This window comes from Cydia amplana, chromosome 22 (assembly GCF_948474715.1).
Source record: "Cydia amplana chromosome 22, ilCydAmpl1.1, whole genome shotgun sequence".
In the NCBI taxonomy this organism is placed as follows: Eukaryota; Metazoa; Arthropoda; class Insecta; order Lepidoptera; family Tortricidae; genus Cydia; species Cydia amplana.
In genome coordinates, this window is record NC_086090.1 from 12,027,949 (window position 1) to 12,051,418 (window position 23,470).

General features: G+C 41.5%; 1 protein-coding gene across 1 annotated transcript; it reads right to left on the bottom strand.

Moving 5' to 3' along the window:
- Positions 1–3,439: 3,439 nt before the first annotated feature.
- On the bottom strand, positions 3,440–23,159 carry LOC134658543 (zinc finger protein 135-like). Its single transcript, XM_063514228.1, has 11 exons — positions 22,903–23,159; positions 22,723–22,826; positions 18,473–18,620; positions 16,715–16,891; positions 14,195–14,379; positions 11,896–11,995; positions 10,655–10,775; positions 9,713–9,800; positions 8,008–8,257; positions 6,506–6,636; positions 3,440–3,530 (listed from the first exon to the last, which is right to left on the bottom strand). The coding sequence occupies exons 1-11, from the start codon at positions 23,008–23,010 to the stop codon at positions 3,440–3,442; spliced, it is 1,503 nt and encodes a 500-aa protein (XP_063370298.1). The 5' UTR covers positions 23,011–23,159.
- Positions 23,160–23,470: the final 311 nt, after the last annotated feature.

Sequence of the window (23,470 nt, forward strand, 5' to 3'; positions counted from 1 at the left end):
TTGAAGGGAAAAATGATGTATCTAACGATCCTATACCATTGCCCTCATTTCCTCCCCCGTCTATTTCAAGCGGTATGCCAATTTTACCTACCGATTCTGCGGTGGATAGTCCACCACCCGCTGAAATAGTGGTGGAGGAAAGGAGTGCAGATGAAGCTGGGGATGAAGTGTGGGAAGAGTGCGAGGGAGAGATAGGTGAGCACGGGCCGTCTGCGCACGAGTCCGCTGTCGCCGCGCCCGCGCCCCCGGCGTCGCCGGCGCAGTTGCCGAGCGCGGCCTCACCGCGCGAACTTGGTACGTCTGTCTTAGACGAGTGCCCAATGCGACATAATTTGCGACCCAGAAAAAAAGTAGATTATAAGCTTTAGTTAGTTAAAATAATATATGATGTATCAATTAGTTGTATACATATCTAGTTATAAATACTGATGTTACCTATCAATTTAGTTTTAAAATAGTGGTGAAGGGATGATGTGTATTTGTATATACCTATACGTAGTTATAGGGCGGTTGCGCCGACTGCTTAACCAGTAATAAACTAGCTTGCGAACTAGACGGTTGTTTCACTCATACACCTCAGTACGTCTTTTTTGAGAAATTGTCAGGTAAATCACATTTCAACTATTTCATTTCAAGTTTTGTCCCTATTCACCCCAGCCATCCCTATTCACCCCAGTTGACGGTACATGTTTTTGCTGCTGACTGTTGTAACCTTTTTTCAATTTCTTATATTGTCATAATTATTTGTGCCTGAGAAAACGTCAAAGACCAATCATAAAATAAATAGACTCTGACCACGCCAACTTTGCACAAACTTGGCAGAATGCACACACATCCCTGTAAGCTTGGCCAAATGGCCATAGAGCAAAAACATTTATCTATGGCTTGGCGTAGCAATTGGCATGAAAACTTAGTGTGGTCCGACTCTATGTGTGACGTTGTCGACCTAAAGGGACCACATTGTCAGCATTATCAAATATGTCGATGTTTCATTTTGTCAAGCACTATTTTTGCCAGAAAAGTCTGGGTCTAATCATAGCCCTTTTATCCGAGCGCGGCGTAAAATATTCACACGTAAATTATATCACTATACATATATGTATTTACACTCTTGCTTATAATTTCGATAACGACTGTGGCACACTGTTGTGCACCTTATCTAGTTGCGATAAGGTTGTATTTTCAGTGACCCGATATAGGTAGTACCTACGCATATTAAACTCGTGGAGGTCGTGCGATTATAGCTTACATAACTTAAAGTCTTTAGTGCGTTTAGTTTGTATAGAAAATAAACATACGTACCTACTCGTATTTAGGATACACGCAATCAGTCACAAATTAAAATTACGGTATATAGAAACTAACTCATTTCCAAAATTGGTAAAAAAGGTGGCCTATATCCTATATCACCCGGGACAACAAATCGAATTATCTTACTTATCATAATCAACTCAGTAGTTTCAACAGAAGAGGTCACCTAAATCATAAAACCATAATATTTGTCAATAAATGAAAAATAACTGTCCTAATAGGAACCAATCGCTATATTCTGATTTTGACATTGTAGCTGAGTTGGAATTCATATATTCATACATACAATGGATAAAACTTCTAACTAAAAGGCCTCTGGTCCAATCAAAATTACAGTATATTTTTTAAATTTACAGTTAACCGTAAAATCATAATTCATTTAGCTAAAACAAAAATGCTGAATCATCACTTTTGGTTGTAAATAATTCATTAGGCCCTTACCTGACTTGTCCGTAAAGTAGCAGTTTCTTCTTGCCAAGTCAGGCAAGTCCTTAAACACCTAATTAGTAACAAATCTTAAAATAATAGCTGCTCCTGGAATGAGCCCTAATGATATCACACAAAAAATAGTAATATCACAATTATTTTATACAGTATTTACAAAACCATATTCAACTTTAGTCGTATCATCAATATCATCATAATTTATACATATATCGAACGTGTCTATTAGTTATTAAATTTTTCTTAACAAGTTATCATGTGAAACCAATCGCAAAAAAAAACCAGACTAGTGTTCAATTTTGGACCGTTAGCTATTTTTTTCATCTTATCTATTCTAAATCTTACAAACGGTGGTTGCCATAATTGAACGAACCTACAGACTCGACAATCTTGGTCGAACCGAGCAATACAGTTGATGTAACGAAATAAAACTAATTCGAATAAAAGTGCGCAATAATTATTAATTCCCATGTACATACCACCACAAACATATACAAAAATGTTTTCTTTTTACCCCAGGGGGTTCGACGTAATGTCGTTGAAGCCTGTGCCCGATAGTTTACATACAAGGTTGCTTCACAACGTGATAGTCAAGGATAAGTCTAGAGGCTACATATAGTATTTTGTGATTGCCTTCGGTTGCTCCAACAAATTGCTGTGTCTGTAGATTCCATAGTTTGTGGGTACTTTTGTCTAAGTACCTCAAGGAACATCATCAGAACTGTGTCAACACATACCGAAACTAGACTTTCATTCCGTGTAAAAAGGGTTTATTAACTTTATTTTATTTTAATCGTGTGGTTAAATGAATATAAGATTGATATGCATTGACACACTTATACACTACATCACTGTTAATATTAAAATAGCCACACACAGCTTTGGAACTATCATACCGAATAACTAAAATGTTGTAAAAATTTAGATATAACAGTCTCATAGGAGACCCACGCCTAAACTCAGTTATATTTTTTTAATCAAAGTAAAATGGAAAAGTTCACCGCTTTAGGGCAAGATTTCAACTTGGTACCTTTTAGAACACCGGTACGATCGCTCTTAACCAACGGAAGCTTACCAGAAGCGTGTCAATTTGTCCATTCCTTCCTTTTTGTTTACCCACCATAGAAAGGATCTACCCTTCCGAATACCTACATAAAATAGAGGCGAAATAACTGTTTCATATCTTAAATCGCAGACACTAGAATGACGGTCAGATTGCTGACAAAGATAAATAATTGTAATAGAGATTGTAAGAGAGGTAAAGTCTAAGAAAAAAACGTGATCCTTTGTTTGACATCCAAAACGTATGGCGCTGTACTGCGCCATATGTTTTGCGCCAACTGAATTGTCAAACGTCAACTTTTGACAATCAGAGTAACCGCAAAATGCATGGAGCTGTACAGCGCCATCTCGTTTACCTGTCAAATCCGAAGCACGAAATTATCTTAAGATTTTACACATCTTACTCAATCAATGTATCTTTGGTGCTAAGTTTTGCTCAGTCAGCTGGTTATGTCGGGCAAGTCGCCGCCAGATGGCGTGTCGTGTGTCGTCCGGCGTGTGGCGTGTGGCGTGTTGTGTGTAGTGTGTTGTGTGTAGTGTGTTGTGTGTAGGGTGTTGTGTGTAGGGTGTTGTGTGTAGTGTGTTGTGTGTAGTGTGTAGTGTGCTGTGTGTAGTGTGTGTGCTAGATGCAGGTGGTCTTGAGATGCATGGAGAGCAGCCCCTTGGCCACGAACCCGCGCCCGCACAGCGCGCACACGTACGGCCGCGCGCCGCTGTGCAAATAAAACATCAATTAGGCTTATACGCACTATGGTCTGCCATCTTGTGGCCTAAATCGTAAACTTAAACTTGACTTTGACATGTCACGCCTCAGCAGGTTCTGCTCTCTATAATCTGTATGGGTCTGCCATCATCATCATCTTCCTCGCGTTGTCCCGGCATTTTGGGTCCTCATGGGAGCCTGGGGTCCGCTTGGCAACTAATCCCAGTAATTGGCTTGGGCACTAGTTTTACGAAAGCGACTGCCATCTGACCTTCCAACCCAGAGGGTAAACTAGGCCCGTATTGGGATTAGTTCGGTTTCCTCACGATGTTTTCCTTCACCGAAAAGCGACTGGTAAATATCAAATGATATTTCGTACATAAGTTCCGAAAAACTCATTGGTACGAGCCGGGGTTCGAACCCGCGACCTCCGGATTGCAAGTCGCACGCTCTTACCGCTAGGCCACCAGCGCTTCTTTTGATGGTATGGGTCCTGTATGGGTCTGCCATCTTGTGGCATAAAGCCGAAACTTATCATGGACTTGAGATATTCGCCAAGAAATAGGAGGTTCCAACGCTGCCTTTACAATTCATACACACTCTCTAGCTGCAGGGTTTCAGTTCAGTCCGTTCAATGTGATCTTACTTATTATTCGATGAAAAAATATCAAGAAGAAACCGGACCAATGGTATTAAAACAAGTAGTAAGTATTAGAGTGCAACCGAGAAAATGTGGAGCGTGGTCTTACCTGTGATATCGTTCGTGTATGACGAGTGTGGAGCGTGGTCTCACCTGTGGTATCGTTCGTGTATGACGAGTGTGGAGCGTGGTCTCACCTGTGGTATCGTTCGTGTATGACGAGTGTGGAGCGTGGTCTCACCTGTGGTATCGTTCGTGTATGACGAGTGTGGAGCGTGGTCTCACCTGTGGTATCGTTCGTGTATGACGAGTGTGGAGCGTGGTCTCACCTGTGGTATCGTTCGTGTATGACGAGTGTGGAGCGTGGTCTCACCTGTGATATCGTTCGTGTATGACGAGTGTGGAGCGTGGTCTCACCTGTGGTATCGTTCGTGTATGACGAGTGTGGAGCGTGGTCTTACCTGTGATATCGTTCGTGTATGACGCGTGTGGAGCGTGGTCTCACCTGTGGTATCGTTCGTGTATGACGAGTGTGGAGCGTGGTCTCACCTGTGGTATCGTTCGTGTATGACGAGTGTGGAGCGTGGTCTCACCTGTGGTATCGTTCGTGTATGACGAGTGTGGAGCGTGGTCTCACCTGTGGTATCGTTCGTGTATGACGAGTGTGGAGCGTGGTCTCACCTGTGGTATCGTTCGTGTATGACGAGTGTGGAGCGTGGTCTCACCTGTGGTATCGTTCGTGTATGACGAGTGTGGAGCGTGGTCTCACCTGTGGTATCGTTCGTGTATGACGAGTGTGGAGCGTGGTCTTACCTGTGATATCGTTCGTGTATGACGAGTGTGGAGCGTGGTCTCACCTGTGGTATCGTTCGTGTATGACGAGTGTGGAGCGTGGTCTCACCTGTGGTATCGTTCGTGTATGACGAGTGTGGAGCGTGGTCTTACCTGTGGTATCGTTCGTGTATGACGAGTGTGGAGCGTGGTCTCACCTGTGGTATCGTTCGTGTATGACGAGTGTGGAGCGTGGTCTTACCTGTGATATCGTTCGTGTATGACGAGTGTGGAGCGTGGTCTTACCTGTGATATCGTTCGTATATGACGAGTGTAGAGCGTTGACTAAAGGCCTTCCTGCAGTGGCTGCACACGTGAGGTCTCACTTGTGGTACCGTTCGTGTATGACGAGTGTGGAGCGTGGTCTTACATGTGGTACCGTTCGTGTATGACGAGTGTGGAGCGTGGTCTTACATGTGGTACCGTTCGTGTATGACGAGTGTGGAGCGTGGTCTCACCTGTGGTATCGTTCGTGTATGACGAGTGTGGAGCGTGGTCTCACCTGTGGTATCGTTCGTGTATGACGAGTGTGGAGCGTGGTCTCACCTGTAGTACCGTTCGTGTATGACGAGTGTGGAGCGTGGTCTCACCTGTGGTATCGTTCGTGTATGACGAGTGTGGAGCGTGGTCTCACCTGTGGTACCGTTCGTGTATGACGAGTGTGGAGCGTGGTCTCACCTGTGGTATCGTTCGTGTATGACGAGTGTGGAGCGTGGTCTCACCTGTGGTATCGTTCGTGTATGACGAGTGTGGAGCGTGGTCTCACCTGTGGTATCGTTCGTGTATGACGAGTGTGGAGCGTGGTCTCACCTGTGGTATCGTTCGTGTATGACGAGTGTGGAGCGTGGTCTCACCTGTGGTATCGTTCGTGTATGACGAGTGTGGAGCGTGGTCTCACCTGTGGTACCGTTCGTGTATGACGAGTGTGGAGCGTGGTCTCACCTGTGGTATCGTTCGTGTATGACGAGTGTGGAGCGTGGTCTCACCTGTGGTATCGTTCGTGTATGACGAGTGTGGAGCGTGGTCTCACCTGTGGTATCGTTCGTGTATGACGAGTGTGGAGCGTGGTCTCACCTGTGGTATCGTTCGTGTATGACGAGTGTTGAGCGTGGTCTCACCTGTGGTACCGTTCGTGTATGACGAGTGTGGAGCGTGGTCTCACCTGTGGTATCGTTCGTGTATGACGAGTGTGGAGCGTGGTCTCACCTGTGGTATCGTTCGTGTATGACGAGTGTGGAGCGTGGTCTCACCTGTGGTATCGTTCGTGTATGACGAGTGTGGAGCGTGGTCTCACCTGTGGTACCGTTCGTGTATGACGAGTGTGGAGCGTGGTCTCACCTGTGGTATCGTTCGTGTATGACGAGTGTGGAGCGTGGTCTCACCTGTGGTATCGTTCGTGTATGACGAGTGTGGAGCGTGGTCTCACCTGTGGTACCGTTCGTGTATGACGAGTGTGGAGCGTGGTCTCACCTGTGGTATCGTTCGTGTATGACGAGTGTGGAGCGTGGTCTCACCTGTGGTATCGTTCGTGTATGACGAGTGTGGAGCGCTGACTGAAGGCCTTCCCGCAGTGGCTGCACACGTGAGGCTTTTCACCCGAGTGCACGCGCTCGTGGAGAGTCAAGTTGCATTTTTTCACGAATCCCTGGAACGGGCAACGACGCATTTTATAAAACCGTACTGGAACATAAGAAGGGCCGGACTTCGCCGCGCGCTTGTAAATGTCTTCAGAAAGAGACGCGCGAACTCTCAGACATATTATTATCATCCATTACCTTTAACACACCTAGATTTAGAGGTTGTAACACTAAACTTTTCGCACTTAGAGTGTACAAAAACAACACTTCATTGTATAATCCAATTACAAGAATGTGCCGCCAATATAACGATTTAACAGCCGGTGATCATCGCGGTAGGGGCATTGATATGTTTGACCCTCACATCGCTAGGTTTAGGAAGTGCTTGGCTGATGGCGTCCTCTTCTCCCACTAAACTGATGACATCTGCCTTAATCCTCTAAGTTTGTTTCATCTGTGATGTTTAATAGTCTTTATATGTAAAGTTCGTTACTCGTTATATTGTAATGTTTAGATAGTTTTTTCTTCTCTGATATTTTTCACTGTAGCTATAATATGGTGTTAATTTCTCTGATATTTTTCACTGTAGCTATAATATGGTGTTAATTAGTTTGTAATATTTCCGCTAAATTGTAAAACATGCTGTGTACACTTGTTTTGGATCTCGTGCTAGATTTAAGCCGTAATGTACAATTGTATTACCCATTATATTGTACGATGTCTGTTTAGTGTACCTAATAAAGTAAAAATAAAAAATAAAATGGCCCGGCAGCTTGAATATGTCATGCTCGCTTAAAAGTCTTTGCTTACGGTGGCGTTGTTGATCGGGTCGCCACTTTCCCGAATGAAGGTTGAGAGAGGCGATGGCTGAGATACGCGTCATACTCGTGAACGGGTGCTGTTTGTGGAGACTGGTCTATTTAAGCTAACACGAGCTATTATATTTAGTAACTTTATTTTTGAGTTTAATTACATGGACACACCTCATTCGGTTCTCGTATGCTATTTTATTTTTACTATCATTTTCTTTAATTTAATGAATGTTTTAATTAGGTATACAGGATTTTGACTCTTGGAGACTCTATACATCTCTAAGGATAATTTGATTAACTACTATATATTGTAATCTTTTAGTTATGATGACATTTAGAGACATTTACATCTCTAAATAATTTTAGATTATAGTTTTTGTATCTTTGTTTTTTTTTTTCAATAAGTACTATTGTTATTGCGTTTTTTGTAATTCGACATTTAGAGACATTATACATCTCTATGTTAGTTTGATTTGATATTTACGGCTCAGTTGTATTTTATAATTGTTGATGTGGTTTTTTTTGCCGTATGTAAATTCCATATTGACGTGTAAAAGTGTCCTTGTGGCCTATTTGCTGAATAAATGTTGATATTTGATATTTGAAAACATAGGAGGTGAAACTCACCTTTCCACACGTCCCGCACACGTTAGGCTTGTAACCGGCGTGAATCCGCAAATGGAACTTTAAATGTTCCCTGGAGGAAAGCGCCTTCCCGCACACGGAGCAGAGGAAGTTCCTCTCGCCGCTGTGCGCGCGCAGGTGCCGGCGCAGCGAGTTGAGGTGCGCGAACTCGCGCGCGCACGTCGCGCAGCGCAGCGCCAGCGCGCGCGCCGCCGCCTCGGGGTGCGCGCGAGTGCGGTGCGCCAGCAGGTACCTGCAGGGAGAAATGTACGTTACTACTAGAGATGCACCGGATATCCGGTTACTATCCGGTATCCGGCCTATCCGGCCGTTACTTTAGTATCCGGCCGGATACCGGATAGTGACCTACTATCCGGCCGGATACCGGATAGTGACCTACTATCCGGCCGGATACCGGATAGTGACCTACTATCCGGCCGGATACCGGATAGTGACCTACTATCCGGCCGGATACCGGATAGTGACCTACTATCCGGCCGGATACCGGATAGTGACCTACTATCCGGCCGGATACCGGATAGTGACCTACTATCCGGCCGGATACCGGATAGTAAAATTAACACATTTTGGTGTAAAAAATGGAATCTAAAAAACAGTCACGGTCATAATCGAATCTGCTTATTCTTTTAAAAGTGATTAAACTCGTTACGATCCTAGAAATGTGTCCGCGCGAACGTTCACTACGAAACAGGTCGAAACCTGCACGACGCGCACCTGCAAAACTCAAAATATAGGTACAGTTCCGCCGGCCGAATACCCGGCGGCCGGATACCGGATATTCGGCCAGTGTCCAGGCCAGATATCCGGTATCCGGTATCCGGCCAAACAACTATCCGTTGCATCTCTAGTTACTACAGAGCAGTGTTGGCATCAATCTGAACTAAATCAATCCGAATCGATCAATTCGTATTGATTCAATTCTGATTGACGCGTCAATCCGATTGAATCAATTTGAATTAACGCATCGATCCTCAATTCGGATTAAATCAATTCTCAATCTAGATTAACCATTGATCGTTGGCACTTTAAAACGATATCTGAGATTTCCAAAGGTTCCGTAACATGTTTCCGACGGCAATACTAGAATATTAGAAACCTCTGGTTACCTCAGATATCAATTTTAAACGCAATCGGGTAATTTCTAGAAATGTCCCAAAAAAGGACATCTCTCAACATTTCCCTCGGAAACAAGTTTCGAAACCTTTGAGCACCACAGATATCGATTTTGAACGCTATCAGTTAATTTCAAGGAAAGTCCTGAAAATGTTCCAAAAAGGACATCCTTCATATTGCCGTCGAAAACATGTTTCGGCACCTTTGGTAAACTCAGACACCGCTTTTGAACGCATTTGGTCAGTTTCCAAAAATAGCCTAAATAAAAAGGGCATTAGGTAGGTAAGGTACATACAAAGTAACCGTCAATCCGAATTGAGGTGAGGATTGACCGATCAATTCGAATTAACGATTAGTAATCGTCAATCTTCAATCAGTAAATTTAGAATTAGTTTCGTCAATCGTCAATTCGAATTGATCGGTCAATCCTCAATCATCAATCGTCAATTCGACTTTATTTTTTGCAAACACTGCTACAGAGGCCGGGAAGTGAGGGGTTGCCGGCCGAGCGTAGCATATACTATGAAGTATAAGGCCCCTTCTCCGCCGGAAAGCCACATACGCACAAACGTACCTCATATAGACGAAGCCCTCGGGGCACAGGTCGCACACGAACCGTTTCCCCGGCGTCGGACCTTCCGCCTCGCCCTTATGCGTCAACCCTGTAATTACACTAATTACATCAAACAGTCACGTTCCGAATATCTTCACCAGTTCTTATATTTTTACTAAGAATATCTTGGAGGATACAACTAAACGGAGTAGCCATTAACAGGCTTTCCCCTCTGTCGAAAATAGGCGGCCAACGGTCATACACAATGTATGGACTGACGTTTATCTGACATGGCTATTTTTACGTTACGCATACATTTGACGTTCCCCTCCCCCGCAAAAATCGGCAGACTGTTTTGTACAGAAAATTACAGACATTAAATTATTTCACCCCGTGGACGAAATAAACACAGTTCAGTGACAGTTCGAAAAAAGGAACCGATTTGACTATTAGGAAAGTACCCTACTCCGTCATACTAAAAAAATCATTAGGTATTTTTCTTCAACTCTGTCCCGCGTATTTTGGAAAAACTACTACAAATATTAATCTAAACCAAAGAATCAATAAATGTATTTGATGTGTAAAATCTAACACTCATTCGATAATAATTATTAAGAAAGAAATTCACCTTTGCCAAAAGTAACCGACGATGTAAATGGAAAAGTCAACCGGACGTTGTACGGTATTGCCATTGCCACATTCAAAAATATAAAGCTAAAAATGTATTTTGAAGGAAGACTATTAAATTCACTTCATATAAAAAAATATATATTTTTCTTTCGTATTTTTTTCCAACGGTTTTAATAATTATTCTGGTATTCGGGGCGGAGACCAATCGAACAAATCAAAAATTGTGAAAATACGAATTTGTTTTATCGGTCAAAATTGGGGTACAATTTTGTCGAATTGATTGTGTTAGAACATTTTGGTGTTGCCATACAATAAAGATTAGTGAAGTGTTACCGTGCTTGAGTATCTGGTGGTGGTCGCGGAAGGTCTTCTCGCACCGGGCACAGCGATAAGGCCGCCGGTCTCTCTCCCAGTGCCGCAGCCAGTGCGCCGCCCACGCGTCGGCCTCCATTATCTACAATACGAAAAATAAATTATTAATATCTGGGTGACCGAGCTTCGCTCGGAAAACATATAAAAACTCGAAAGTGCGCGTTTTCCTAGAGATAAGACCTAGCTAGATCGATTTCTCGCCCCCGAAAACCCCCCTATAGTAAATTTCATCGAAATCGTTAGAGCGGTTTCCGAGATCCCCGAAATATATATATATGTCACCGTAAAATTGTAAACACTCGTCATATTATAATCTCGCTAGTTACATTATAAACTGACGGTAGGGAGATTATAATCTAACCTAACCTAACCTACGTTAGATTATAAACTAACGGGTTCACAATCTTACGGTGTCATATATATAAACAAGAATTGCTCGTTTAAAGGTATTAGATCTATACTCTAGAACGGCGGTCGGCGACCTGCGGCCCGTGAACCTGTCACTTGCGGTCCGCGAGCCTCCCTGGCCATTTTGTATGTAATACATATTGACAAACGACAATGTAAAGTCATAAATATTAACAAAGTGCGGCCCGAGTCAACTCCGTTAACTACTATGTGGCCCTCGGCCGCTAAAAGGTTGCCGACCGCTGGTCCAGAACACGAATAGGGGTGTCGACTGTTTTTTAATGGTAAATAAGCTAAATGAACGGACAAATCGCCCGACGGGAAGCGATCACCGTCGCCCATGGACACCCGCAACATCAGAGAGGTCGTACACGCGGGGCCGGGCTTGAAAATGGGAGGACGGTCTTTCGATGAAGGTTTGAAGGTCGGTCCGGAAATACCGCTGGTTAGTGAATAAGCAATGATAAGATAAAGATAAAAGATAGTTTATTCAAGTAGGCATAATTACAATGCGCTTATGAACGTCAAATAAAGCTAGGTAGACCGGCTCCAACCCTACACCTCTGCCCCGAGAAGATTTAAATCCCCCCTCAATTGGAGGAGGGTATCCCATTATGGGACCGGCAACAAACTCGGCGGGACACATCTTTTCAAAAATAATTACATCTTATAATTAACATGCATTACGAGAAAATAAGGAAAAAAAAATACAATTTAAATCACTATAGAATTCATGCAATTATACACATAAGGTGTAATAGAAATTTGATTTAGAAATGAATCAGTATCCGTACCTTGGAGCACCTGGGGCAGCGCGGCGGGCGGCCGGCGGGCTGCGGCGGCGGCGCGGGCGCCCCGGCCTGCCCCGCCTCCCCCGCCGCCGCGCCGTGCTGTCTGCGGGAGGAAATATGGCCGTGGTCAGTGCGCTATGTCCACTACTCGTGGCCCGCATGACACTTTACTAAACTCATACTCATTTCTGTCTATTTTGACGACCGGTCTGGTCCAGTGGGTAGTGACCCTGCCTGTGAAGCCGCGGTCCTGGGTTCGAATCCCAGTAAGGGCATTTATTTGTGTGATGAGCACAGATATTTGTTCCTGAGTCATGGTTGTTTCCTATGTATTTAAGTATTTGTATATTATATATATCGTTGTCTGAGTACCCACAACACAAGCTTTCTTGAGCTTACCGTGGGGCTTAGTCAATTTGTGTAATAATGTCCTATAATATTTATTTATTTATTTATTTTTTGTATGAAAATTAAAACTTTCCGTTTCCAAAATAGACCTTTCGTAGGGGTCACAAACCCGGTTTCACCGAATTCGAAAAAACCGGAAAAACCGTGTCTTCAGCGAATTGCCAAAACCGGATTTTAAAGTAAAGTAAAGTATTTATTAATTGTAAACTGTGTACATAAGATGTCATAAACATGAGATATCGAATCAACAGTTGCCCATTTCGAGCATACAATAAGATCTTAAAACTACTAACTATACTAGCTTACTAACTTATACTTAACAAACTGATGATTCCAGAAAAAACTCATTTAGGTTGTAAAATACATTTTCAATTAACCAGTTTTTTAATTTTAATTTAAAGCGATTCCCCTCCAACATTTTTATTTCAACTGGCAGGGCGTTAAAAACTCGTATTGCAGTATTAAATGTACTTCTGTAAAACATTGTTTGATTTGTTTGATTTTGGACATACAAGATTAAATCTGTACTGCTCTCTAAGATTATCTCTCTGCGACTTTTGACTTTGATAAAACCGGCTTTTTCGAGGTTTTCGATTTTACAGTTTTATAAACATAGTTTAATTATTTTGATGAGCAACAATTACTTCAGAGTTTGTTATTATATTTAGAATAACACAATACATTATACGAAGTCCGTATACGTAGGTATTATATAAAAAACTGCTTACTATTTTCACTAAATATCCCTTAATTTCCTGTACTACGTAGTTTAAATAACATTTTAGAAGGAACGTTCTTTGATCTCTAGTTAAAAATGTTGATTGTAGTAATTATAACAAAATACAATCTCGCGATATTTACTATATACAGTTTTCTTCTTCTTTGTTCCTTCAGGTTCCTTTGCCTTTGTTAGAAATGGCTAAGAAAGTGTTGTTCCTATCTGTCCAGTCCATGATAGCCTTCCACATCAGATTTCTTATATCCTCAGCTGATGTAGTGGCCGCAACCAAATCAAACCCCTTGTAACTTACCTCGTTTAGCGAGTTGGGTATTATCAGCGGTGTGTGTTTCCTGAGGGAGGACTATGTCCACCCCGTTGTCATGTAATATTTTGCTCAGGCATGCTCAGGCATTCCGTTTCAGAATTGTTGACCATGAGGTTATAAACTTTATTGATGGAATTTGATTGTCTTGGTAAGTATAGAGTAAATAGAAATCCTAAAAAATACTTGCTTATTTTACAAGTTATATGTAAAATCTAAATCACCTATCGAGACACACCGACTCGCCAAATCTGCGAAATTGACACATATTTTGGGACCTAGCGTGTACAATCGCTTGCCCGATAGTATTAGAAAAGCAGCTACCACCGCGGGCTTTAAGAATAAATTAAAAATGTGGCTCGCGACTCACTTATTTTATAGTTATGAAGAGTTCTTTAACCTACCTATTCATTTCATTTCATTTCATTTCACCGAAAAAACCGGAAACCCGGTTTTGATGTTGCACAAAAACCGAAAAACCGGTTTTCTAAAATACGCACGGTTTTGTGACCCCTAACCTTTTGTTATAATTATCCAGGGGACGGCTCCCACGGGCGACCCTTAGCCGTACTTTGCACGAGGCGAATATGTAAGTCGTAGTAGACAATTTTCACCTCCTATGAAACACGTCCCGAAATTGCAAGAGAACGTTATAGTAAAATATGTCAATATTTGCAATCCGTACAAAACTTTGTTCATAGAACACTCGCACTCGGAAATCGGTTTTATGCGTTTTTAAGCGATTTCAGAGGAAACGGTAAAAATTGTTCAGTATTAAATCCACAGCCGCACTCTGTATTGAGAAAACCTCCTAAAATATAGAATGGTTTTAGAAATAAAACGCAACAAACCTGTAGTGCTGCAGCATCTCCCCGCGACTATGGCACTGCGCGAAGCAGATACAGCAGTCGAACTTGTCGTCGCCCGGCTCACGCTTGACCAGAACGTCTGCTGATATATCATCCGGCTCCCGCTTGACCACCACCGGCTCTAGAGACAGCCCGGATGGCAGCTGGCCCATCAGCAGGTTCCATTCCTGGACAAAATTGAATATTTATTGACACCCCTCGCCCGGGCTGTGAGCTGCGATCCTCTCGTATTCTCAAACTTTCAGTTCCCGCTCACCATACTGGTTTCATGACTAATTCATCATACATCACATCATACATCACATCATACACACTATCACAGACACATACACACATACACACACACACACACACACACGTTACGCAAGCCCACACCTACTTTGTATTTTTTTTTTTTCTCTCCCTTCATTTTTCCTAAAGATGTTTATATTATTGCCACTTGTTATTGCATGTTAGCTGTATTATTGTGGACATCTGTTACTGGCTTTGTTTTCTGTTCATTGTGCTATGTATCATGTACTTTTTGTATTGCTGTTGATGCCCCAAATAAATAAAATAAAAATAAAAAAAATAAAAAAAATTCCTTCGCTGTCCAGGCGAGTCGTCTCTGGAATTCACTCCCTCTCAACATAAGACAAGCCCCGAGCAAATTTGCTTTTAAGAGGATGCTGCATAAACATCTGCTAAAACAAGAGTATGAATAGGTAGTATCCGTCGTAATATATTAATATGTATGTGAGAATTATGTAGTAGTATATTCATTGTATATATTTTATTATTTCTATCTGTGTATTGTATATGTAGTTTATTATGTTTTTCAGTTGTTTGCAATAGTTCCTAATTAAATTCTCTTACTTTTCTTCTCGCACCATTTTTATTACATCTCTGTTTAGCCCTATGGTTGACTGGTAGAGAATGCCTTTAGGCATTAAGTCCGCCATTTGTACATTTTATTTGTAATTCATGCAATAAAGTTTAAATAAATAAATAAAATAAATAAATATTTTATTACAAAAGTTACAGAATGTCTTCCTCCCGTTATCCCGGCATTTTCCCATGGCTCATGGGAGCCTGGGGTCCGCTTGGCAACTAGTCCCAGGAATTGGCGTGGCCACTAGTTTTTACGAAAGCGACTGCCACCTGACCTTCCAACCCAGAGGGGAAACTACTTAGGCCTTATTGGAATTAAACAGTTTCCTCACGATGTTTTCCTTCACCAAAAAGCGAGTGGTACATATCAAATGATATTTCGTACATAAGTTCTGAAAAACTCATTGGTACGAGCCGGGGTTTGAACCCGAGTCCTCCAGACTGCAAGTCGCATGCTCTTACCGCTAGGCCACCAGCGATTCTATAAAAAAACTTACACTTACAGAACGTATGTATTTCACAATTTCACACAATTTTTTTAGAGCTCCGTAACCAAAATGGCAAAAACGAAACCGTGGCCACAATCGAAATATATCTAGAATTACTAACCAATTATACAATTAGTAACAAATTGTCAAGCTTACAGTCGTGTTGGCTCTCTCGCATTAACTTTGAAAACGTTTTATCTTTCTAACTGACACCTTGTATTGTATATTAGTAATGTAATAGACTCAAAAGGCCATAGATCAGTGGTTCCTAACCTTTTCAGTGCGGTCACTCCTATGACTAACTAGGGAACCTGATTTTACTAGGGATATACCGACTAGTCGCCGACTAGTCGGGAAAGCCGACTATTCGGCCTCATTTGTAGTCGGCGATTAGTCGGCGACTAGTCGGCAAAAATGGCCGATTAGTCGGCACTTTATAAGTGACAGAAAAACAGGGCAAAAAGAAATAAACAGCACATATTTTCATAAGCTTTTTACCTATTTTACCCAAATTTTTATTTATGGTGCTTACGAAAACTTTTGTTCGAAATTATTGACCTTGTGGTCGCTTTTTTATGTCCGATTATGCGGTCGCCGTATGAAATATAACCTAAGATTTTGTTTATTTAATTTTTTAGTGTAATAACACGTAATAATATAATAATATGATAAATAGCGCGACGAAAGGGTAAAACGATTGTTTTTTAGTGCATTTGAACCGAACTTAGACCAAACTAATGATCTGGCCAACTAGCCGACTAGTCGGCCGACTAATCGGCCTGCCGAGCGCCGATTAGTCGGCTAGTCGGCCAAATCAATAGTCGGTACATCACTAGATTTTACCCCTCCCCTTAATGGTAATAAAAAATAAAACGTGTACCTTTGTTGTATTGTTATATTAGGTTATCTTATTACCACCTTAAAATACCAGTTTTACCCCCACGGGGGTAATTACCCCCAGGTTAGGAACCACTGCCATAGATGTATAATAATCCAATATTCTTATGGAATAATAACATCAATAAATTGCTCTGATAATTAGCTTAAGATAATTTATAAGTATGTTACGATTCATAAGTGCTTGTTGCTAGGCCTACATGAATAAAGTATATTTTGACTTTGACTTTGACTTTGATGATGGTACCTTGAGTTGTTTCTTCCTCTTCCGCCCCCGCTTCCCCGCGGCCTGCCCCTCTCGCTTGAGCCGCTTCTTCTTCAGGCTGACCAGCGACAGGTCGTCGCTGGTGTCCGACGGCACGCTAGCGCCGTGTTCGTACACATCCTCGGCTTCAACCTTCACCCGCGTTTCCAGCTCTGGCTCCTGTAACGTAATATAAATTCAAAATCGTACGTGTTTTAATGCTTTTCAGTATGTAGCAGTTGACTCATAATCAGCATTAACCCTTAAATGCATAATGATGTAGTTGCAGATCTACATCGTATATTTTGATGGCCCAGGGGCCAGGTTCAATATGCAGGTATCCAAAATGTCATTTTTATTACTTTACTTGACATTTATTACTTTTTACGTTTTCAAAATCACTACATAGTATAAAACAAAGTCGCTTCCCGCTGTCTGTCTGTATGTATGCTTAGATCAGACTTAGATCTTTAAAATTAAACAACGGATTTTGATGCGGTTTTTTTAAGTGAAAACTTCTTTAGCGGCGCTGTGCACTTTTTGTGATGGGGGAAAAAATTTTAAACTCGCGAGAGCGTAAGACGTAAGACGTAACCCTCTCTTTCTACCGCGCGGCGAAAATGTATGCCTGAGCCTGCTGTTTCGTTTAGGCGGCGCAGGACGCTTGCGCGAATGTGCGTGTGTGTTTGTGTTACAGCGTGCTACGCACATCCATGGATGGTGACTGCTGATGGCTCGACCGTCTGTGTACTCGTAAAATTCGTGTACATAATTATATAAAGTGTTTAAAATATGGAAATTGAACAAAGTGCATCTATTAAAGAAAAAAGTGACGAAGAAATAGCGAAAGAAAATGAGTGAGTACTTTATAAATATACTAGATGAAAACCCGGCTACGCTCGGGTGAAATGTGACTCATAAAACACATGTAGGTAGAAAATGTAGGTAGATATTTCTGTAGCTATCGGTTCTCAAGGAATATTTAAGGCAAAGCAAGGCATAGATTTGTATAGCATCGTTCATTGTGTTTAATAAATATAGGAAATTAAAACTGCAAAAGTCAAGATGACATCGGGTGTCAGCATAGAAAAAGGGTGTAGATGTAATATTTGTAATATGTTTATACTTTATAAGTTATAAATTATAACATTAACCTATATTGTCATAACATCACAATACAGTGGCGGTACTTCCATACAAGCCCAAAAGCCGGGCTTGCCTTACCGAAATTACGTAGTGATAAGATTAATAATCAATATAGATTATTTATAAACCGCGCGCCAAATGAATTTTATACTGATAATTAAAGCAATTCGTTCAAAATTATTCCCTAACCATTCCAAAATATCAAAAATGCACAACGTTAATATTCAAGTTATCACTTCTGCCGGCACTCCCGGAGTGCAACTCGTTGTTTTTGAAATAGATAGAGTGATTTAAGAGGAAGGTTTATGTATAATTTGTTAACCCGTGCGAAGCCGGGTCGGGTCGCTAGTAATATATATTTTTTAATTACTATGATTTTTTTCTTTATTTTTCGCCACAATCTATACAACATTACCCGTCTATTTCAATTGATTAGGAAATTTTACAAAAATATCATGCATTTAAGGGTTAAAGCACTTACATTTTGCGCGGTAAAACCACAAGAGCTAGTTACTAATTTGTGTTGTAAGATCAGATGACAGCAGTCAGTTCCAGGCATTTGAGTGTCTGGTCGATATCATCCATCGGCAGACTTAATACTAAAAGCGATCTTACCTGTTTGACAGGGGGGGTGGGGGGTGTTGGCGGCGGCGGGGGGAGGGGCTCGGTCTGCGTGGAGGCGTCGCAGCGAGGGCTGTCCTTGACGAGCGTCAGGTCAATGTCCTCCACTGGTAGACCTGAGGACTGCAAGATGGCGCGTAGCCTGGAACACGAGTTACATAGTTCAAACTTTTAACCTTTAAATGAGCAATTCTTGTAGGTACGGTCGAAAGTATTAATTTATGACCCATTTCGTACCTTGTCACAGTGACAATCAATATGAAAGTCGCTAGAGACCTCATAACTATTGTCACTGTGACAAGGTACAAAATTGGTCATAAATTAAAACTTTCGACTGTATAAAGTTGGTTCGGTTTCCGAGATTTCTCTCCCAGATATTTTATGTAACTTGCATTAACTTGCATTCGTTTAAAACTATTTATTGTAGAAATTCGACGTACTTATGCCTACATAATCCAGGGTCCTAACCCTTGAGAATATTCTGATACCATTAAACGAAAATAACTATGGAGACCTTAAAAACAATGGGGTCAGTGCAACAATAGTTCTAAATCGAACTCGCCCGCCATTGAACTATATAATTATCGACTGTGTGACGGTTAATTAGGCATTATAATTTATAAATACAGACAATTTACATTCCAGACAGTTACGGGTACTTACTAGCTAATACTAATTTTAAATTATACAATTATTTAACTGTCTGCTTATTGTTGAAATCCTCTGTTATTCATCAGTTATATTATAAATAACTTTGCCTACATGGATGGAAGTACAAGGAGGTTTGCCTTTGTTTCTCATCACCGCAATGTGGATGTTTACGAGGGCTGTTTGATAAGTACCCGTTTATGAAAAAAATAATCAGTTGTTTTTGTTTATATGCATTTATTTTTCTTCATAGTCTCCTTTTAACTCTATACACTTGTTCCACCTATATTCAAGCTTCAATAAACCATCCAAAAAGTATGATTTCGGAAAGTCATTAAAATAGGCCTCTGTGGCGGCAATGACTTCGTCATTTGATCCAAATCGCTTACCACCGAGCCATTTTTTCAGGTTGGGAAACAAAAATAAATCGCATGGGGTCAAATCTGGAGAATACGGGGGGTAAGGCAATAGGGCGTAGCGTAATTGTGTTAATTTAGCCATCACAACTCTAGACGAATGAGCTGGTGCGTTGTCGTGATGAGACAGTACTTTTTTATTTTTTAAATGGGGTCGTTTGTCCTTCAACCCAGCGTCAAATTCATCCAATAAATTGGCATAGTACTGCCCTGTTATCGTTTTCCCCTTTTCTAAGAACTCAATATGTATAATACCCTGCGAATCCCAAAAAACGGTCGCCATGACCTTTCCAGCCGATGGAACGATTTTTGCTATCTTTCGCGCAGGTTCACCCGGTAAAATCCACTGCTTCGACTGCCCTTTCATTTCCGGGGGGTAGTGGTGACCCACGTTTCGTCTACGGTCACGAAACGACGCAGAAACTCCTTCGGGTTACGTTTGAACACGGCCAAACACTGCTCCGAAGTAGTCAGTCGGTTCCGTTTTTGCTTCTCCGTGAGTAAACGCGGCACCCACCTCGCCGATACTGTCTTCATACCCAATTTTTCTTCTAATATGTTTTGTACCCGCTCGATTGGAACATTTACAGCATCAACGATTTCTCGAAGTTCAATTCGGCGGTCGGCTAAAACGATATTTTCAATTTTCTTAACCATATCGTCTGTAGTCACCTCAATTGGGCGGCCTGGGCGATCCTCATCAAAGACGGTTGTTCTCCCCCGCTTAAACTGGTTAAACCAGTATCTGACGGTTGTCATAGAAGGAGCACATTCATGGTAAACCGCTTGCATTCTTACTTTTATTTCATCACATGTTTTTCCTTCCAAAAACAAGAATCTAATTACAGACCGATACTGCTCTTTCTCCATTTTCACAATTTTAAGTTCACGCTTTCACTGAATCGCTGTCAAATGAGAAAAAAACAAAAGAATGCTGTTTTTTTTTTAAATTTTCCCACCTCTGAAAAATGGCTTAAAACGATTGTATACATATTTTCGACCCGTGATATTAATACATTTGGAAAACGGGTACTTATCAAACAGCCCTCGTATGTTTCAAGTTTATTTATTATGCAACAACAACGTAACAGATTTGGCTGAAATATTCGCATTTATATAACTACAACATTGAGTAGGATCTTTTTAGCCAGGAATTATACTCTAAAGCCCTCCCCTCTCCACACTAGCGTCTTTCGAGCGTCGGCGTCTAGTCAGCGCTATGAAAAAAGGCGTCGATAAAGCCCTCCCCTCTCCACACTAGCGTCTTTCGAGCGTCGGCGTCTAGTAAGCGCTATGGAAAATGGCGTCGATAAAGCCCTCCCCTCTCCACACTAGCGTCTTTCGAGCGTCGGCGTCTAGTAAGCGCTATGGAAAATGGCGTCGATAAAGCCCTCCCCTCTCCACACTAGCGTCTTTCGAGCGTCGGCGTCTAGTCAGCGCTATGGAAAATGGCGTCGATGCGCAGTTGCCTTAACGATGCGTCGAGCAGCAGCCATAGAGTTGACTAGACGCCGAAGCCCTGTAGGACTAAGATGCCATCGCCATGGCTGTCACGAGTGTCACGTTCTAACAAATATGTAAGTGCGAAAGTGACGCATAGCATGACAGGTGATACAAATGCGACCATGACAGCTGGTCTGGAGACGCGAGTGTGGGGTGGCTCGAATCAGGGATACTACTAACAGGTTCATTGTTGAGGACTCAATCTAATGCCTTCTATACAGACAAAGTCACAAGCTATAGCTAATAAAAACGTACGGTACGTTTTAAAAGTGGAAAAATTACTGTCTTGGGTGAGACTTGAACTCACGGCCTCTGGATCGATACTCCAGCGCGCTGCCATCTGAGCCACCAAGACCTCATCCATGGCATGGCCAGTAAATCTTTCCATCGTATATAGGTCAAGGGGACCCGAGCGACATCTACCGTAAGAGCTTTACTGCTACTGGAGTTCCAAGTAATATTGGAAATTCACCAGTTACAATGTGCGTCCCCCTATGATGCCACTGTAACTGACTCTGTGCGAGCGGGACAGCAATATAATTATGCGCGTGCGATAGAGATAGGAACAGGCAGGTCAACGCACGTAATTCCTTGTGTTTCTTTACATGCAAGAATATGTTATATATGTTAATAGAATAATAAACCGTCAGAACATTCAGAACTATAAAGTCTGGTGCTGAGGCCAAAAGGTTAATCATTTGAATGGCAAATTTTCTGCATCCACAATTACACAATAGGACTGAAGGGTACCTAGGCATTACTTTTTTAATTTTTTACAATGTTTGCTGGTTTCTATATCCGTTTTCAATGTCTGATTGAACTAAAATTAAGAATACTTATACCTTTATAACAATAAATAAATAAAAGTTATGGGATAGTGTTACTCAGCAATGCATAACTCGGGAACAATAATCTGAGATGAACACACAAATAAATGCCTCACAACACGATCCAATTTTATGAGTTATGATACTTATGACACCATAAAGCTGTTACAGCATTTAAAAAAACTATAAATAATGAGATGTACGAATGAAAACAATAGTGTGGGCAAAAACTAACAGACCGAAGCGCTAGCAAAGGTCTCCCTTTTAAGTTCAGCATTTTGCTTTCTTATGTCCGGATACTCCGGATGTTATCCTCTAAAGGTTCCAATTCAGGTTACACACTCTCAATTCATTAAATTAAAAGTACTTAAACAACCTCAGTGCAGAGCGTAAAGTGGACGCGTTCATTTACTTGTAGGGCCGTGTTGCATGGTTGCGTTCGTGGCCCACAAATGGTCTCGCCGGAAGACCAGCGCCGACTCTCGGGTTAGCATTATGTTGAGGCGGGACCATTTTGTGGTAAAATATAATTTTTGTTTAAAATATACTTTTTGTAATACGTTTGTATTAAATGTAGTTTAGTTTGCCATGAATAAACGAATTTAATTACTTACCTTAAGATCAATAAATTAGTATTCTTAATGCCTGACAGTTTGGAAATTAAAAATGCTAATATAGAATGGCTTGGTTGCAGAAAGCCATTTAATTCTAAAAAAAATATGAGGTATGTGGTTTAGTCAGTTAAAGAAATGACTAAACATTAAGTAAGTAACTAATTCCTGAGGGATATCGCTGTACCTGACGAACATCAGTAATATTGAGCATTCTGTAGCAGAAGAACTGCACTTACCTATGCTGCACTTCAATTGTCTCATTGCAGAACTGGTACAGGTCGTTGACCCTGCAGCTGCAGCGGTCGCACACGCGCTGCGGCAGCCGGTCGCTCCGCACCACCTGCACATCACAGCTCGCAGGTTAAACATTAACATCCACATAAAAATACATAACACAAACCGACCAAACCATTTACCTTTATCGGCAAGAAAAGAGACATTTTTAAGTACAAAGCGTTCTCTTCGTCAAATAAATGATTGTTTACGAATTTTGTGGAGCAACATAATCTACATATTTCGTCCATTGTTTAATATAAAAATATAAACGGCTCGCAGTGTTTATTCCTTCGAAAAGAAAGTGACAGATTGTCTTGCACGGCCATTTGTCAAATATTGACCTTCAAAGGCCGATGTTGCCAGCGTACGTAGCAGTATTAATCGAGACCCACACTTCTATTACGAGCGTACCTATTCATATGATGTTGTAGTTAGATATATAAAGTAGGAGGAGATGGCGGCGCGACGATGGGACATGGGACGCTGCGCCAAACTTTTGATTAATGAAGAGAATGTTTGTGAAGTTCAACTTGGATAACAAAATATTCAAGACAATGTTTCTGCTTTCGCTTACAAATGGAATAAAAATAATTTAAAACTTTTTAAAAATCGGTTCCCATAGTTTTCAATGCTAGGTACTTATTTAGAACACGATGTATCATATTATATCGAACAAGAGTTAGACCATGAAAAGTCTGCAATGATTTT

What these genes read in the sequence shown, in the direction of transcription:
- LOC134658543 (XM_063514228.1), bottom strand. Translation starts at nt 23,010, where the DNA reads ATGGACGAAATATGTAGATTATGTTGCTCCACAAAATTCGTAAACAAT. An exon ending in GAGATGCTGCAGCACTACAG is followed by an intron (nt 11,996 to 14,194) that starts GTTTGTTGCGTT and finishes TTCCTCCCGCAG; the next exon opens with ACAGCACGGCGCGGCGGCGG. An exon ending in CCACCAGATACTCAAGCACG is followed by an intron (nt 9,801 to 10,654) that starts GTAACACTTCAC and finishes GTGTAATTACAG; the next exon opens with GGTTGACGCATAAGGGCGAG.